The sequence below is a fragment of the Cryptomeria japonica genome, chromosome 4, assembly GCF_030272615.1.
Source record: "Cryptomeria japonica chromosome 4, Sugi_1.0, whole genome shotgun sequence".
NCBI classification, from domain to species: Eukaryota; Viridiplantae; Streptophyta; class Pinopsida; order Cupressales; family Cupressaceae; genus Cryptomeria; species Cryptomeria japonica.
In genome coordinates this window covers 214,734,726-214,754,213 of record NC_081408.1, presented here as the reverse complement: position 1 = coordinate 214,754,213, position 19,488 = coordinate 214,734,726, and the positions used below count along the sequence as shown (strand labels likewise).

At 37.4% G+C, this 19,488-nt stretch overlaps 1 protein-coding gene across 2 annotated transcripts in view; it reads right to left on the bottom strand.

Moving 5' to 3' along the window:
* Positions 1 to 990: 990 nt before the first annotated feature.
* The window catches only part of LOC131040587 (uncharacterized protein At2g24330), a 128,908-nt gene continuing 110,410 nt past the window's right edge, over positions 991 to 19,488 (bottom strand). Inside the window, exons 5-7 of one of the 2 annotated variants that reach the window (XR_009104882.2) lie at positions 3,330 to 3,753; positions 1,676 to 2,575; positions 991 to 1,644 (exon numbers count right to left, since the gene is read on the bottom strand). Coding sequence is in view for 1 of the 2 variants with exons in the window: in XM_057973536.2 (XP_057829519.2) it covers positions 2,295 to 2,575; positions 3,330 to 3,753 (705 nt within the window). In the remaining variant the exon portion in view is untranslated. Of the gene's footprint in view, positions 2,576 to 3,329; positions 3,754 to 19,488 lie in introns of both variants that reach the window. The other variant, XM_057973536.2, reaches the window with a different exon arrangement.

Sequence of the window (19,488 nt, the reverse complement as noted above, 5' to 3'; positions counted from 1 at the left end):
CCATTATCGTCCATGTCGCATCACACAGAGAACATGGCCTAGCTAATCTATCAATATCAGTATGCGTGATTTTTGCATAAAAGATGATTAACACCTCCCACCACTCAATTAAGTTGGAAAGAGGTAGTCAAGCTCGCAGTTCTGAAGTACCCTGTAAAGCCTGGCAAACAGAGCTGATGAAGGTGTGAAGAAAATGGTAACCAGGAACCCTCCTAATCCATGTAGGATCCCTAATATCTCACATATGAAACAATTGTAACACGCAAGCACATTATCCACTACAAATTTCATTAAAGATGACAAAAGCAGGGGAATTGGAACAAAGTAGCATGTCAAAGAGACTTTCTGATAGAGATACTGAAGAAACCATCCAGAAGACAAACATCTTTGTATCGATAAATAGATCTCTTGAAGTCATATTAGCAATCTACAAAAGTCTTCAGAAGTAATGAAACTGCTATCAGAAAGAAAGGATGTCTCCCAAATCTATTAAAATCACCATGTTTTAGATTGAGTTCATTGAAAAAATCGAGCTAGTGATGCTCAAGGCTCAAATGCATGCACTCTTGAGGAAAAGTACTACACAAGCATATTAAAAAAGAGATGATCATTGTTTCCTTTTTAATCATATTTCTCCAACAGAAAAGGCAATTTACAGGTAGAATGTGAATCTCCAAAAACATACTGGGAATGAGCTTGTTACATCGTAATGGTTATTTGAGCCACAAAAATGGGGGTTTCTTGGCATATCTTAAAGTATGTTAAATTTGCATATATCAAAAGTTTGTTCATCGGATGATAGTCAAGGGTGGAACATGTTTCCACTTCGTATAGCAGCACAATTCAATGTCAGAGATAGGCAATTAACAGATCAATTCAAGGTGAGACTAGCTTGTACAGATATCCACTTAAAAATGTAATAACACACAGGCCACACAGCTGCAGGGCCACAACATATTCAATAAAATAAATAGGCAGCAAATAACCAGATTTGATTTGAACATGAGCTTATCTCGCAAGGCAACTTGAATTTTAACATATTGTGAATGCAAGAGAATCCTGTAAAGTCAAAATGCAGCAGCCGTTGGATTGCCTGGAGCTCTGCCATTATAGTGTTCTTCTCAGGATTTCATCTTAACTAGCAAAATTTAATATATAAACGTTGGTTTTAATGTTTTGTATTCTGGCACAGAAGCTTTAGATGACTTTTGCAGGGATAAACTATGTTTTTGAATTTGTACGATAATTATTCAGTGCTCAACAGCCATTTTTACATAGCCTGTACTTTGCAATATCTTCATGGCCTTGCCATTTTATGTACATAAACAAAACACTTTTAATAGCAAACATTTGCAGAAAAATGAAACTCATTTCCAGGATGTCAATGTGAAGTGAAAATGGTAGCGTATGTAGTGACTTAGCTCCAAATATAGAACATACTTTGACACGCTATTAGTGACCTTTCCCTCTACCTAACCATTTAGAAGTCCCTTCAATCAAATCTTTTATCTCTGCTTCTTGAAATTTGCTTTCTATCTCTTGAAATAGTAACAGAAGAATTAGGGTATTTCACCCTTGTATGTTTTGTGCTCATGGAAAACAAGATCTGAATGGCAGAGAACATCTGAGTAAGGCTTTAGAAACCTCTCATAATCTCCCCAATCCCTTTAGAAACCTCTCATAATCTCCCCAATCATTTTAATTACAAAAGACATTTGAAGATTATATAAGGCTTCTTATAGCCAGCTAGTAAAGCATAATGAATGCCACTTCTGATAAGGCAACCTTTTAATTGCCTACTATAAATGCTGGATCGACCATCCCATGCATTCCCGAATAACTAAAATGGCAAGAGATTTCAGTTATTTCAATCCTGTATAGATGAATCATATCATTACTGGCAAAGCTCAAATGTTGTACATACACGGTTACACCTGATCACAATACGCAGGGGAAAACTACTCTCATAAATATTCTTGCATCCTAAATCAAACAAATTGGAAATCATGCATCCAAAAAGATCAATTGATATATGGAATGAATCTTGACTTGAAGTTTTCAACTCTTCAAATCAGCGATTTCTGTTAGTCCACATCAAAACAATTGGAACTGATCATTAACATCAAGGCTGCTTTTCCTATTTAACAGATGTGACATAAACCTACCAAGAGATTCTAATCAATACACTTGAATCTTCTCCATAAAAAACTTAATCACAAACCTTTGACAATTTTCCCTATAAGCAAACAAGAATCTTTAGGCTCAGGCACACCTGACTCGCACAAAAGCAATCCTCAACAAGCAGGGTTTTCAGATTTTGTTTCAGTTTGTTTGGTAGTCTCAGAAACGGAAGCATTTGCCAGCTTGCTAATGTCTTCATTACCAGCTCCCTTTCCTGCATTACTGCTAACAGCCTTCCCATGTCCAGACAAGCTTTCATTTCCATCAGTTGCCAAATTGGATGTTCCTGACCCAGCTGTCATGTTAACAGCTTCCGCTTGCTGTGAACCATTCAGTGCATTACAGTGTGGGCAGTAATATGTAATGTACGGAAAATCTTCTTTCCTTGCCAAACCTGCAAGCAAAGAGCTACAGATATTAAAACTGGTTACAATAACATGAGGCTAAACTTGTATCCTCCTGCTGCATGTATCTCATGGAAAATAACAGCCAATCAAGTATGTCCAATCATTAATTGAAGAGACATGTTACAGATGTTTGATACCAAAATCAAACTCATTCGAAGACTTTTATGAAATTGGATAAATATGACTAATACAGATCAATTTATCAAAATAGTGCAGATCCTAAACGCAAAAATGATAACTGAGAATCTAATTATTTCATGAAATAATCCACTCACTACATATACCATACAGAGAACAGTTTAGCTGAGAAAACTGAAAATTGAACTAAGCTTCATGCTATAATATTTAATCTACAAAAACACTAGATGAATACAAAAGTACCATTCCTTCTCCTATGCACCTCCCCATGTTTATTATATTAATACTAAAAAACAGACAATATGAATGGTGTAGATAAATTGGGACAAAATTGATCATCAATAGATGCTAAGCAATAAGATTGAAAAAGAAATAGATTTTAACCAACCAGATGCAGCAGCACTTTGTGCAAATAAAGAAAGGCTAGACTTATTGGTCCAAGTTCATATTACTGGCTTAGATGTGACTGGCAAGAATTGAACCCACAGATTAACAGATGGCTTACAATATTAGAAACTGTAACTGAACAGGATCGCTTTCAAGTGTGAATACCAAACACAAGGCAAACCATATAAGATGGAAAAGGCATCCATACTCACTCACCATTATGCATGTGACAGTTGGCACAAATTAAGGCATAGCATTGTGATGGATCTTCACCAACAAGCATGGCGGCAAGACGAGCAATCCATCCCCCATCACTAGCTCTTGCCCTCGGATGGTTGTCAACTACAAATCCCTGATGCCTTCCGCCATCCAAAGGATTTACTGGCATTGTATAAGTACCCGGTTTTTCAGCTTCAGCTAATTGCTCTGTTGTGATGCTTCCAACACTTGGATTCCTCCCATGTGGCTGTTTCCTGTTTCGCAGCCCAGCAGGTTGTACAACTTCCCTATCATGGCTTTTACCTTCATTTTGAACAAGGCTTGCATCTTGTATGAAGACATTCAGCCCTGCTTCTGCCCCCAATTTAGACACCAAAGCACTGGCAGCAGCAGCTTTTGCTGCAGGATCAAGATCATATCTCTGTGATGAGAAGAAAACAAAGAAATAAGAAAGCAAGGAACATTGTTTTGAATTTCAATGAGCAGATAATCTAAAGAATTCTAGGTCAGATTGATTCCTGACCTGACATTTTTAAGCACAGATTTGCAAGGGTGCTTCAAAAAATATCTTGTATAGAAATTTAAAGCACAACAAATGAACCTACATGCATCCATGTCAAACTCACCCTAAATGGAACTTCCCTGAATTTGCATTACTGTTGTATTAATAATGTACAACAACAAAGGACTTGGAATAGGAATATTACAGTCATTATTATCATTTGAAGTGTTGAAGACCAGCACCTTTCAGCATGCATGGTTCTCTGGATATTTCTAAGGTCTGCAACAGGGTGACTTGAAAAACTTTGGTTAAGATGCTTCAGAAATTTGTTTTCTCTAAGTCTTGAAGAGAGTGAGATTGATAGATTTATTCGAATTCTAATTTATCAGATATAGTTTACAAAATCCATACAGGGTTCTTTAAAAACTCAAAGCAGATAAGGCAATGGGGTCTAATTTCCTCATCTATCTCATTCTAACATTGCTAGATGAGAGGAGTAAGAATCCCAGAGGTTTGACTTTGAACATCTCATCTAATGATAAAGCTGTCGGTCAATTGTACTTCATGGATGGCAGGGTGATGGTGGCCAAACCTACTCTATGGAATGCAATACCATTAAGAAGATCTTGGATCTTTACAAGAGAGCTTCAGATCAATTAATCAGGATGAGAAAGTTAAAGGCCTTCATGAATTTGGGGATTTATAAACAAAATTTTCTACCTGGCATCTCAGACACTGAGATAGCCCAGCTCTTAGACACCTACCTTGCAATTCCACTCTTCAAAGGAAAGGCTAGGACTAGCCCTAGGCTCATTTTAGCCAAAAGAATGAGGAGTAAGTTGTGCGGCTAGAAAGGTATATGGTTGTCTTTTGTTGGTCACCCAATCCTCAACAAGTCAATTCTTTTGATGTAACAGATCTTAAGTATAAGAGCAATCTTGCATCACCCAGAAAAAAATTCACTTTCTTTTGTTTGCAAATTTTCAACATTCTAGTCATCATCATCTAGGCACCACAATTCCTATTGTAGTTACGCATTTCACATCGTGTCTGGAAAAACCTGTCCTACTAAGCACTAACAATGTCTCATCTAATTTTTGGGAGACTTTAATCACCACAAAGGCATATTTCTGTTCTAAAAATACGACCAAGCATAACAAGATTATAATCAATTTTTCTATTTGAAACTTGTGGCACATTTCCAAAGCATGCAGCAGCAAAGGAACATGTTTCTAGACTCGATGTTCCTTGGAGTGCTTATGAAATGGACTGCACGAGATTAAATGAAACATCATCATTCATTCTAGAGGGTTCCCTCTAAACATTTGGCCGACTACACATTACACTTGGTATTGACCTTTGCACTTCCTTGCAGCCAATAGAGATCATTCCTAAGGCAAAGGCTCATTATATAAAAATCATTCATGCGCATTTGAAGTCAAACAATTCAATTCTTAACTCCAAAACATATCATAGTATCATTTGAGACTTTTGTAATTCACACCTAGTTGTGCCCATTTATCTTTAAAGGCTGATGCCTCATATTGTAAGCCCTTGCCACAAGTTGTAATACTAAACTGTGCCTGCAAATCAATAAGGATCATATTGTTGTTTCATTACCTTCCAATATGTGTGTTCATTTGGTTTTATGGTACGATAATCCTTCATTGGATCCTCTTTCCACGATTAAATCATATTCAATTGGACCCTACCTAGTTTTCCTTTATCCAAGTCCACCCAACATGATGGTGAAGGGATTCGAGAAGATCATTAGATGCTATGGCAAAGAACAAATAATGAAAGTAAATTTCCTTTAGTTCCTTGGGACAGGCTTCACCTCCCTACAGAACTAGGAGGAACTAGGATAGAGAATTGTGACATAGTCAAATATCACATTGAACATCAAGTAGTATGGAGGTTGTACAATGAAGTAGATTACAAAAGTAGTTATCTAGTTTAGGAAAAAATCCTTAGATTGTGATGACCAAGAAAGAATTTTTGCACATATTCTCCCAAAAGGTTCAACAATATGGAATAATATTGGTTTGGTTAAATTCCTAATACTTGAGCTCTTTTTGGGTCATAGATTATGTGAGAAAGGCCAACTTCTAGAATGATCCTTGGATTAATGTTCATCCCCTTTCTATACACTTGAAGGCAAGAGCAATCTATTCTAGAAGTTCCATGTTCAGGGAACAAAGGTGGCAGAATACTAGATCACAAAAAATGGGGACCAATGGATTACTTGTAGGTGGAAAGACTTGAAGCCCTTATTTGCTCAATTGAACTGTGTTGCTTGAGCATCAACAAATCTAGTGTGAATTTAAAGTTCCTTGGGGAGCACTCCCATGTAATCTTCAATGGAATTATAGGAGTACAAGGAAGAATATCATCAACGGGTTGAGAATGCCCCAAAAAGTTTACTACCCTACCAAACAACCTCACTTTCATCTTTTTTCCATCAAATTCACCCATGTCCATTAGTGTCATCTAGTTTCAAGTTTTGTCCATCTGTGATGTCTCCATCCAAAAATGTCCCTTTTAGCCTATTTAATTTTCGTAGGTTGAATTCATTACTACGGAATAATTAATTAATTAAATTTTAAATAGTCCTAATCTTCTTGGGATTATTTATATTTAATTAATTAAAAGTTGAACCTTGGTTATTTTAATGAGGTGATTTTATTTTCTGTCAATGGAAAATTTATAAGTGGATCACTTTATTGAGAAAAAATATAAAATAAAATACTATAAAATCACTTAATAAGCAAAAAAGAAATTAATTATTAAAAAGTGATTTTTATAATTGAAATTTTGTGAAGTTCCAAGAGGGTTTTAAAAGGAAGTCGTGAACGCTCATTTGATATCCTGGATTGTTCATTTTGGAGAAAACCCTTTGTGGGAGTCTGAGTTGTGTTCAGCTATTCCGCTGTAAGATGAAAACCCTTTGGTGAAGATTGATTTCAGTAGTGAGACATCTACCATAACTGATTTGCAGGTGGAATCATATAGCTTTCACACAGGAGCTGAATGATTGAAAATTAAATAATTTATTGGAGGTTTTCCAAGCAAAAGATATATTGTTCTCTCCGATTTGCAAGTGAATATTTTAGTGTCATTTTGGTTTTAAATAAAGGCAGCGAATGGGGATGCCATATTACTGAATATTAACTATTGTCAGGTGATAGAGATTGCATTTATTTGGGGCGATTGAGGTTTCACTGCTGGCTACTACAGTAGTAATCAAGTTGGGTGTGAGACATCATTCCTATGGGCGGCTACATGAGTTTGTTGGGCAATGCATTTGGGAGCAGGTGTATGGCATTTTGGGAGTGCATAAGCTAGTCACGCCATTTTCTTGGAGCAGCGTGAATCATTTTGGAGATAGGCAACATTTTTTGGAGGTGTAGTGAGGTCTGATTGGATTCTGAGATGCTGGCATAGCAATTGAGGGAGTTCCAAGCAAGATTAAGAGGGACACTAGGATTAGAGGAATGCTCCATCTAATCGTTGAATGTGAACATATGCTGTCATAAGGTCATTTAGCTTGGGCAATACCTTCTGTAGCTATTTCTGAGCATTTAAACTGCCTATTTCTCAAGGTCAGATCATTGTACAAGTATATTTATATGGTTTGATGTGTAAAACAGCATACTGTTACATAAATTTCCAATTGGTTCAATCACCATGGATGAATGCCAACTGTTTGTCATATTGTTCCAATACATTTGTAAATGTTAAGTTATGTTTTAAAAGGAAATTTGCTATGATAGCCTTGAATATGTATCCAAGTGATTAAAAAACAAAAACTCATCATAATCAGTCATATACAAACTGTTTGACAAAATCCCTACATGATACACGATAGAGAAGTTGCAAAAATTTGGTTTAGATAATTGGTTCGGGATATTTCAGGGGCATCAGAATTGTGCATCCTACCATCCTGTGGGGTTAACAGTGAAAATATCATTTTCAAATTGCTTCCAGTAAGTGACCAGCACCTATACATATCAATTTCAGCAGATTGTTGCTCTGTTTGCAAAGATGAAGATAAATCAGGAACTCATGACAGAAATTTGGCCAGTCTTTCAAGAATATCAGAAGAATCTAACAACATTGTTAGAGCATCCAGGGATGCTAAAACCTCACAAATTAGTTGAAAGGAAAGTTAAAGGGTCGTCACTAAAGGAAAAGGAGAAATCAGAAAAACCAATATTAGTTGACACTCGTGTTGCATCTGTGGTGGTTAATGATTTGCTTTCAAATACACAAGCAATGAACAGGGATTTAGGGGTAAGAAAGAAAGTAATCATATTGCAGACAAGCACAGGAGGAGGAACCAAAAAAAGTGTGATGAATGGGTAAGAAAGGCCAAGGAAGCTAAGTTGATAGCTACTCAAGAAAACAACACCTACAGAAAATTAAGGAACAAGTTGCTCACATGGACCATGAAAAGCAAGTTTTTAGGCTACAAGGTTCAGAACTTGAAGGGAAAGTAATTGTAACGATAAAGTATGAAGAAAAAACAAAATTCGTGAAGATGAAAAACAAAATGCCTTATTTCAAAGGTATGCATGGCCAAGTTCCAAAATGAATTTATTTGAGGATTCACAACTACAAATGAGGGGATCATAGTTAGATGGTAATTTCATAACAGCAACCTTGGCTACAAATTCAAATCAATCCGGTAAAGTCTATGAAACTAATGGCTCCTATAATGACAACACTAGAAGGTATGAAGAAATTTCTGATTTTCTTTCATCTATTAATAGCAATTCATTAACTTTGCATGAGTCTAGCATTCATGAGGAAGATTGGAAAATTCAATTTATGGTGACAGCCAAGAATGAAGTGCAAATCATATCAAGGTTGGACAATCACAAGGTATAGGATCCCAATGAATGTTATGGTACATGGAGATTTCATCATCTTGAAGATACCACCTTTAATTGACTTATGGTATGAAGTCAAGCTATGCAATGTTTTGAATCTAACTAATACATTGTTGAGTATTTATGCAAGGGGTCACCAGCCAAGCATATTAGAGAGTCATGGTGTACCTTGGAGGATTATGAATCTTAGTTTTGTAGTGTCGTAAATTGCACCCCGTGCAATTCCACACTACATAGGCACCTCTACTTTACACTGATTGGAGAATTCCTTCATCTCCTTGTCATTTTGTCCATGTGGCTTGCCCCGTCACAATTTGTTTTGTACTTTTCCCAACATTGTTGACGGGCTAACTCATGGACGCCTAGGCGCCGTGAAGACGTCCACGCACCAGGCTAGCATCTCGCGAATCTACAATCCGAAGGTGGCCGTTGAAGAGTTATGCCTACGCTTGGCAAAGCTCCTAATGCCTCTTCCCACGATCACCAACGTCGGTTCCATTCCCAAGCTTCATATATTGGCTTGGGAGCTTCATTTTGGATTCTATTAACACTCTATTGGCTCTAGATTCACTCTATGCACTCTCTAGCTCTCTAACACTCGAATCGAAGCTCTCTTGTCAATCTCCAGCACTCTTGGATCTCTCATACTCTCATCATTTTCATGCATTAAGGAGGACTTTGTGCTTCTTCTTCTTCATCCAGCAAGCTCCCCACTTTGGGTGTGGAAGGGGAGTTCTTCTCTTTTCATTGTTATCTCCATCAGCATATTTGTTATTGCATTTACTTTCTATTTCGTTTATCATTTCATCTATCAATCTACCTTGGTTGTCCGTGGAGGTGGAAACATCAAAACGGGGGTCTGACTATGGCAGACTAAAAAACATGGCCCCAACATTTTCTCTTTTTTCTTGTGTGCAGGTTGCTAAGAGAAGTCTATTGCTGGAAGCTTCATTCATGGACCAGTTGTGAGATTACTTCCTTCCCCTCTTTCATTTCTCTTCTTTAATATTTGTAGTCGTTTCTACTTTCCATCATATATCTATTTAGTTTTAATTCATTTTAAACACATATCAGTCGTGTTGTAATTTTTTGTACGAGACTCCGTACTCTATCTGTACAGGACCCCAACGCGTTGTGTTGTCATCCACGACCCGCGCATGCATCCTTGGGCAGAGAGCTAACAGAGGACAACAGAAGATCTTTGTGACCTATCCCATGTTATCTATGGGGCACCTAACAGCTCTGTTCTTTGTGCTCATCTTGAGTGGAAAGGTCGATTAGTGAGTCCCCAAGAGGTTGTAATCTGCCTATTGGAGTGATTCCCTTTTCCCCCTCTACAAGTTTCAAGTGCTGATGTCATCATGCAAATCAACCATCACTTGAGTTCAATTGCATAAATAGGTTGATTGGCAAGATAGATGTGATTGGACAGATGGAGTTAGACTCTACAAGCATCACACGATGGTTCTTAATCTTGAATCTATTGTCTCCCATAATTCCAGTCCCTCCCACATTTTCTATGCAGCCATAGAAGGATTTTCAGACTTATGGTGGAAGAGTTCCCAGCTGATCACCATTGTTGAAGATAGTGTAGGGTGGTTTTCAGCTTTTATATTCCAAAATTTTGAGCAATGGAATTCAATTAGATAGCCATGGTGTGATGCTTCCAATGATCATATTGGTAATTTTATGTGTGGACCAATTATACTTTCTGTGAGCAGCTATACACCTACAAGTGTTTGGGAATTTCCTTTGTTTTTTTTTCAACTTATGTTTTGCCATTTGGGAAGAAACTCCAAGCAAATTATGACAGTTCAGCCACCCTTCAGTCCACAAACAATCTGATCTGAACTATATTTCAAGTGGTAAAGATTGCAGCCTCAAGGCAAGTGTCCTTGGAGTCCAAAGTAAACATTATAACATCAGATTAGAAGAGGCGAGTATAATTGAACGCTTGCAATGGTCACATTTCCTTGGAAGAGTTGAAATTCAAAGTGAAGGGAATTTGTATGATTGTTGGATTGCTTCACAAGGTAATGCAAAGTGATAGATTGCTTCATAGCTGGTTCATTGTGGAGCATTTATAAGATTGATTTGGGATCCTAGTATTGACAATTTTTGGGAAGGGAGGATTGTAACGTCACCTTTCGTTGAGTAGCCAAAGGTGTCCCTTTTAGCCTATTTAATTCTCGTAGGCTAATTTCGAGCTTTACTAGGGAATAATTAATTAATTAAATTTCAAATAGTCTTAAGCTTCTCGGGAACATTTATATTTAATTGATTGAAAGTTGAACCTTGGTTATTTTCATATAGTGACTTTATTTTAAGTCAATGGAAATTTTATAAGTGATCAATTTATTGAATGGGAATATAAAATAAAATATTATAAATTAACTTCATGAGAAAAAAGAAATTAATATTGTAGTGTCCCCTATTGGGATCTTTTTCTATTTTTGCCTTAAATTCCCAAATGAGGTATGAAGTATATATAGGGAATGCAAATTGCCAATTTTAAATCTTGGTTTATAAACACAAAGATAATTAACAATGCTATTATCTTCTCTGTATAATAAGTTTGGATCTGATCTGTTATGTGCCTGATTTCAGTTCGTACTTGCTGCTCAATATAGTCTTTTCTGATCTAGATTGATGCTTCCTTCAATGGATTGATGGATATATTTTCCAATCTGTATGATGCCTATATCAAACTGACCTCTTTTTGATGATTGCAGATGATATATACTGATTTCTGATCCTGGTCAATATTGTTAAGGAATTTAGATCAGAGATAGAGAATACAATAGTCTGGTAATATGTAGTGAGGATAGATTTTAATAAGATCACTGCAATGAATATGTTTTACCTCAGATGTGTATATATATATATATATAACTCTAACTATTAATCTTCTATGATAATATCAACAGCTTGCTGGTTCGTGAAACTGCCACGGTTATTGGATTTAGTTCACAGCAAGTGTCGATGCCTATAAATAAAAGGATGAAGAGTCATGTCCACGTAGGGGCATGACTTCTACGTGGCTTATGCCACGTAGAGTCATGACCCTACGGGGACATGACCCTTTGTTCAATGTCGTTATATATTACTTGCTTCAATCCGAATGAAGCTATATCCTTAACAAATATACTTCATAAATGTAGGTCCTATGTATAAGTCCTCCTGCTCTTATTCCTTTTCTGATTTTGGGTCTCTTGTCTGCTCCCTTGAAATAATATTTCCTTTTATTTTCTGCTGCTAATATGTTCTGAACTTAATTCCTACTTTCGCTCCCCCCCCGTCCCCCCACCCTCTTATCCTTCCACTTTATGTTTCTAAATACCACCTCCATGCCTCTTCACAAGAAAGGCCATTCTTCACAAAGGTCAGCCTCAAACAATATAGTTTTAATTTATTTTAAAACACCAAACAAGTTGGCCCTAAAACAAATTAATCTGATTTTATTCATTTTCATATTGAGTTGCCCTTTTTCTGGGAATTTGCTGCTTAGAATTATTGATATTTATCCTAGTCGGCCTTCTATGTTATTATTTCCTCGGTTTGCTATTAATAATACTTGCTATCAGATTTAGGAGCATGACAGTCTGCCCTTCCCAAAAATGCTTGTCCTCGAGCAATATTGGAATGATCATGGAGTCTGATTAGTAATCCACCTTTCACTGTACTACTCTGATTATCCCAAATTGTTAATTTGAACAGCTTATCCAAGGAAATTAAGACAAGTTTTCTCTCATCCTTCCTTCTCTCATCACTTGAAAATGTAAAGGACTGATTTGGATTGACCCAATGCAGGCACAATATCTTGGATACCTTTTGTGTTAACACAAGAACTTAACATATATTAAGATAAAGATTATAAGTATGACACACATCTATGACCTTAAATTGTTCTTCTCTAAATAAATTCATATCTTTTGGTTCGCTCTTAGTTATTCTCATATAGAAATCTCATGATGATAGGAATATGTTTAAAATAATCATTGGGATAGACATACTGAAAACACATAAGGTATGAACCAAACACAGAGCATTCACATAAAAACATGAAGCATACACATGAATACATGCAGATATGGAGCATACACGCAAATACATGTATTATTAGATCCCTTCTCATTGACTAGAATGCATCCATTGATTTTTTTATTTTTTTTTTACCTTGCAAACTGGCAGGATCAAAGAAGAAAGAAAGAAGTATTTGGAAACAAAAGGCAGGTGCATTGAATGGTTTGTTAGGGGCTAGGAAGGGGGCCTAACCCTGTCTTACTACTGCCACAAGATAGGAAGGGAGCCTAATCCCACCTTGCTGCTCATAAGCCACTTAGAGCCAAAAAGAGGGCCTAACCCCACCTTTTTGTTCCCATGAGCCGGGAAGGGGGCCTAACCCCACCTTGCTACTCATAAGCCACTTAGAGCCAGAAAGAGGGCCTAACCCCACCTTTCTGCTCCCACGAGCCAAGAAGGGGGCCTAACCTCGCCTTGCCGCTCATTAGCCATAGAGCAAGAAAGAGGAACTAACCCCACCTTTCTACTCCCATGAGTCAAGAAGGGGGCCTATGAAACATGCCAAGTACTGATTGAAGCAATCTGATTTAGTTTTCTGATTGTGATCTCTTTGGCCAGCGGTAAGGGAATTTGGTTTTATATGTTCGTTTTTGAGGTTTTATGCTTTTTTGTGTTTTGTAATATATATGCCTTGGGAACTTGACAATGCAATTGAATAACAATAATAAAACATGAACTAATGATTGGAAATAAACTTTCAGATTAACTGATTTTATAACAGCAATTAACAAATGCCAATAAATAATGGAATTCAACAATGATATGCCAAAATTGGCCTACCAGGAGTCCGACGCCTTGCCTGGAGGGCTTCTTTATTGACTTAAATGAATCCAGTTGTAGCATCTAGTTGCTGCTACAGGACCTTCCAAAGAGTCCTAACTGCTCCAATGAGTTTTATTCTTCTAAATAATAATTACCAAAAACAAATCTTACACAAATAGATCAAACTGCTGCTGTTTCCCTCAGGCCCCCCAGGAGACTTCACTGAAAATGGTCAATTTTCTCCACTGATTTACTCATATCTCCCTCCAAAGTTGTCATAAGCTTGAAAGAGTGATTTATTTCTTTATTCCTAATCCTGACAGAAATTTATGCAAAAGAACCAACTGCAAACCCTCCAAATTATTTTATATGAATCCCAGGCAAGAAAGAATGGTACGGTTGGCCCTGGGTGATGTAATTTTGAGCTTTGGATGCCACAACCTGCTGAAAAACGTCTGGAAAGTGCTCAGATCTGTAGGTTCAGCCCCGCCAAGGCTGCAAATGTGAATTTTCCTGCTGATTATCACTTCTAACACCCAATTGCCAATCTCAATGTTGTACAAGAGCTAGAAGTGTGGGGTTTCATCCCCACTACCCAAATTCAGGAAGGATCTCGTCCTCCAATGGCTGCCAAGCTGAATCGTGCTGGTTGCAGACCTCAAATTCTCCAAATGGAAGCAAATACAATAATCAAGAATGCCCAAAATGTACGTACTATGCCTTCTTAACCAAATCAAACCCCTAAAAGCATCTTTTCAAGATTCCAAAAGAATCTTCTTCTCTTAAAAAGGTACACCCAGCAAGAGGGTTAATTCATCATGAGATTTTGACCACTTTTAAGTTATTCACCTCCTATGGAAAAATGCAAATGTAACTTTATAATATAAAGTTACTTATTTCATCATAAAGTAACTTATTAAGTTAATTTTTATTAACTTTTTCTAAATTTAGAAAAAGTAACTTTATAACTTAATATTATAAAGTTCTATTATAAATGGCCCACCAAAGTAAAATTTGTATAAGTATAGGTCCCCTTTGGCTAACCCATCATCTCCCAACACTGAACTTCACCTGTGGAGATGGATAACAGGTGAATTTAAGCATCTGGATAGCAACTAGAGAAGTGGAGACATTACAGCCTGTTGTGACGTTTTCACACATCGCCCCATTGCAAATGGGGACCCATGTTTTTTGCTCGTTTTCGCTTTGCTTTTTAGGGTTTTGGTTTGAGTCCAGTCGGTTTTGAGGGCTTTTGAGTTTCCTTTTCTAGGATGCAAATTTTGAATGAAATGAATTCGCCAGAATGGTCTAATTTTCAATTGGAATGTTGATGCAGAGCTTAAATTTGTCTAAGTGTTGAAGATGAAATGTGAATTTTGTCCAATTGAGTAATTTTGACCAAATTTTGACTTTTTTGATTTTTGATCCTAGGCATTTCAAATGATTTGTTTTCGCCTTGTGAAGTGTTAAAATGTGTAAAATCATGTTATTTTGGCCTGTAGGAGCAAAATCGCTCCTGTCCCTTAGTGAAGGACGGGAGCTCGTTTTCAAATATTTTACTATTCCTGCAGAGTCCAGACAAATTTCGAGTTGGAAGTGATGGAGAACGGCGATATCTTTCCATTGAATATAAATTGAAGATTTTCATGAGCACAGAAATGCCTCCAGGGGAAAAATCGCTCCTGTCCCTCAGTGAAGGACCGGAGCTACAAATCCAATTTTGCTTTGTCCTTGCAAGATTTTAACGTCTTGACGATGTGAGAAGGTCCAAAGAGGTACATTTTATCAAATGAATATAACTTGAAGCGTCGCCCAGGGGATCACAGAGGATAGCAAGTCCGGCCTGAGTGAGGTCCTGATCCTGAAATTTGGCTAAGTCTGGAATGCCCTGATCCTGAATTTGACTAAGTCTGGAAACTGAAAAAACCTCCAAAAACTAGATTTTGCAATATAACTCCTGGAGGTCTGAAACCACTCTCAAACATCCTGAAAGTATATATGGAATATAACTTAAAGTATAAGTGACATTTCCTTCTATGTTTCTTTCTTATACTTAAATGTTATATTCCATTAAAATTGTCCTGATTGAGAGTGCGAAAAGTCAAATTTCGCTCGTGTCCTTCTCCAAGGGTCCAGAGCGAAAAAGCGCTCCTGTCCCTCTCCAAGGGACCAAGGCGAATCGCTCGTGTCCCTCACCAAGGGACCAGAGCGAAAATGCTTAGTTGAGCCATTCCTGACCTTGTTTGGACGAATCGAGACATCAAAGGCATGGTGAAGGACGAAATGAGCATGATAGAGCATCCAGACTTGATCAAAAACAATAAAATGCTTAAGTTCGCTCCTGTCCCTCAGGAAGGGACCAGAGCGATTTTTGTTATAGATGATTTTCTCGCCAAGTTACGACCGATTCCAAGGCATGGATGAATGGAAGGACGCATTATGAACCCGTTGAATATAAATCTGGAAGCTAGCAAAGTGAAGTGAAGCATACAAAGCCAAGATCGCTCCTGTCCCTCTCCAAGGGACCAGGGCGATATGATGATTATATTGCCGTCCCTCCAAGATCAGGACACTCCAAAGCGAAGAACAAGGTACCAAGGACGTTTCGAAGCATCTCCATCAAGCACAAAGTTACAAGGATCGCCACATTGAGGGATTTGCTCTAAAATATCCTAATTCGCTCCTGTCCCTCAGGAAGGGACCAGAGCGAAATTTGCATAAAGGCATAAAATTTGAAAGTTTATCAAGCATCAAGTGATCACGAAGGATCAAGGAACTTTATTTTGCACAATGATAGCGATGACAAGTTGAACGAGGCAATGACAAGCTCAAAATCATGAAGTTCGCTCCTGTCCCTCAAGAAGGGACCAGAGCGATATTGATTATATTGGCCAAGTCTCTCAAAATTTACGTCAAGCCAAGGTTTTGCAAGATGGTAAAAGGTCTAAGGCGTCTTTTGAAGGTGATATACCAAAGTGTTGAACGTTAAAATGCTACCAATTTGCACAAAGAGCCTATATCGCTCCTGTCCTTTGGACAAGGACCAAAGCGATTTTTACTAAAACACTCATGTTCCGTCAAAACCAAGACAAGGCAAAGATAGGCATGGTCAAGGACGTCCTTTGGAAGACAATGAATGAAGAACAAAGATCAAAAGTTTGCAAATTTGAGCCAGGACACTAGGATCGCTCCTGTCCCTCAGGAAGGGACCAGGGCGATATTACATCCAAAGGCACTCATTCACACATGCAAGTCAATCTAACTCAAAGGACCCAGCTAAAATGGCGATTTGGACGTAAGGATGAAGACCTTGGACGTAAAAAATGCAAGAATTATGATCAAATTGATGGATCGCTCCTGTCCCCCAGTCAGGGACCAGGGCGATGAGGTACGTATCTTCTCACTTTTTCATTTTGGCGCTTAAAACACATTTTTTAAATTTATTTAAATGCTAGAAAAAAAATCGATATTTAATTAAAAGCATTTAAATAGCGCATGGTATGTATTTATTAATTATTTTTTGCCTTTGTAAAAAATCGAAATTTATTAATTAAAAATAAAGGCATTTAATAATTAATTATTAATTTAATAAAAATCAAAAGGGAGCGCTTGGGTTTATTTTGTCAAGGTCGGCCTTTATTATTTATTTAAAAATCGTTTTAATTGCTATATTTTGCAAAAAGTCGGCCTAAGGTCAATATGAAGGTGAGCGCCTATAAAGGGAGGTGTTTATTTCATTTTCACATCATCATTTATCATCTCTCATATGCAACTTGGAGAAGGCAAAAGAGGAGCGAATTTCATACAAAGGAAGGGCGAAATTATCATTCAAGAAGAGGAGCGAATTCGATCAAAGGTGGTGCGAAACTACTATCCAAAGGAGAGGCGAACTTGAAGTTTCAAGTTAGGCGAACTTGCCAAGGACATTGAAGAACACATCAAAGATTCCAAGGGTGGCGAAGTTGATAAGAGGAACGTTCTTTTGAAGATCACATCAAGACCATCTTATTTCAAATTTTGCCTAGGCAAATTCCTTATTTTGCATTTTAGAGTTAAGCTCTTAAGAGAGGTATGGCGATATGAATTTATTGTTTTGATTTTGAACGTTGATCGTCATAGCTTAAATTTTGAATTTTGAAATTTTGAATTTCAATAAGCTCAGTCTTTTTTAGGAAATGATTAATAAAGGACTTATCATTAAGTTTCCTAAAATTTGCTCTCTAATTTATGTTATGTATTGCAAAATCATGTTACTAATTTTGAAATGTTGTGTAGGCATCAAATGGAGATCTCATCAAGGAAAATCAAGCCGGATCAAGGACGGTCTTCGCCGGGACGATCAAGCAAGGACATGGGCAACCTCTTTCAATCCAACGTTCCAAGGCGAGGTACATCATCATCTTGCGCATCAAGGACGCAAGGAGTTAGAACAAGGGCTCGTTGAAGAAGCAAAATAGTTCCAGATGAATTAATTAAAGCAAGCTTCTCAACAACATCAAGTTGAATATCTACCAAGTTCCAAGTGTCAAATGAGGTGGCGTCCTAGTCATCATTTCTCCAATCAGTGAAGTCCATCTCAGCATGTCCAGATTCAATGTACTTAACTCATGGAAGGTGGCACAAACTCCGATGTACCTACCCCGGCTATCCATTGGTCGATTTTTCTAAAAGGGACATGTGTCCAAGCAATACAATTTTGTCATTGGTCAAGCATTAAATGTTATGTAATGGTTGTAACAAACCCTAGTTAGGGTTTTCATCGTTGAATCTTGGCCATTGATCTTGAATTGATCTAAGCCATCAAATTGTATTGTGGGCACTATATAAGCCCAGGCATTTCATTTGTAAAGGGGAATTTTAGCAATAATTAGAGAGAGAGTTGTAAATAGTTGGAAGAGTTAGAATATAGTTGATAGAATAGCAATTAGAATAGAATAGGAGGACAAGGCAAGAAATTGTTGCCATTGATTGTAAACAAACTCCATTTTCATTGAAGTAATGGTGAAATATGTCGTTTTTCTTGCAATTTGCATGGTTTCTTGTTGAGTCTTCAATCTTAGATGGTAGATGATTAAATGAATGGAGGGAATGTGATTGATTGATGGTGGAATTCGTACATCCATACTACTAGCAGTTTGTTGATTGCAAACTTGCCTTGTGTAGTCGACTGGAATCGTTCAGCTTAAGCTCAATTTCAATTTGTCGCCTCTTCATTGATATGCATCAACTTGGATGGTATCTATGCCTGCGGTGATGATTTGAACATCATAAAGCTTCCCTAGAAGATCGCACTAGCCTTGTGTAGATGTTCCATTGATGTCAAAACAAGACCTAGTTAGAGTTTCATCAAAAATCAAGTCATTGCTCCTACATTCTTAGTATTAGGATTAGATCCTCTCTTCGCCCTTATCCTTTTTTCATTTTTTTTTCCAAATCTAAATTAGTAAGAGCTTGTGTCCAGCAAAGCAGATCGGAAGTTCAATCATCATATGTAAGTCCCCTTGTGATTCCAGCAAATCACATCATACCACTGGAGCTTGTCCACATGTAGAGACCCTACCAAAAGGAACCTTGGAGTCATCCTAACTGATCCTTCATGCGAATCTTCAGCAGTTAGAGGCTTTATTCAAGAGAGGATAAGATACCCTTAGGTATTTTATTCTGTGTATGATGGTGTACAAAATACACGTCAACACAGCCTAACCCCTAGATTTGTTCCTCCACAAAGCTCTATTAGTTTATTATCCCTTTGTCTTTCGATTGGATGCTCTTAAGATCTCCTTCATTGTACCTTGTTTTCTTGCTTGTGATTCCTTTTGCGTCTTTGTCGGACATTGCCTCTATATTACATATTTGGCTTTCTTTCCCACATATGTGTCTTGGCCTCCATTCTTCCTTGCATTTGAAGCACAAACTT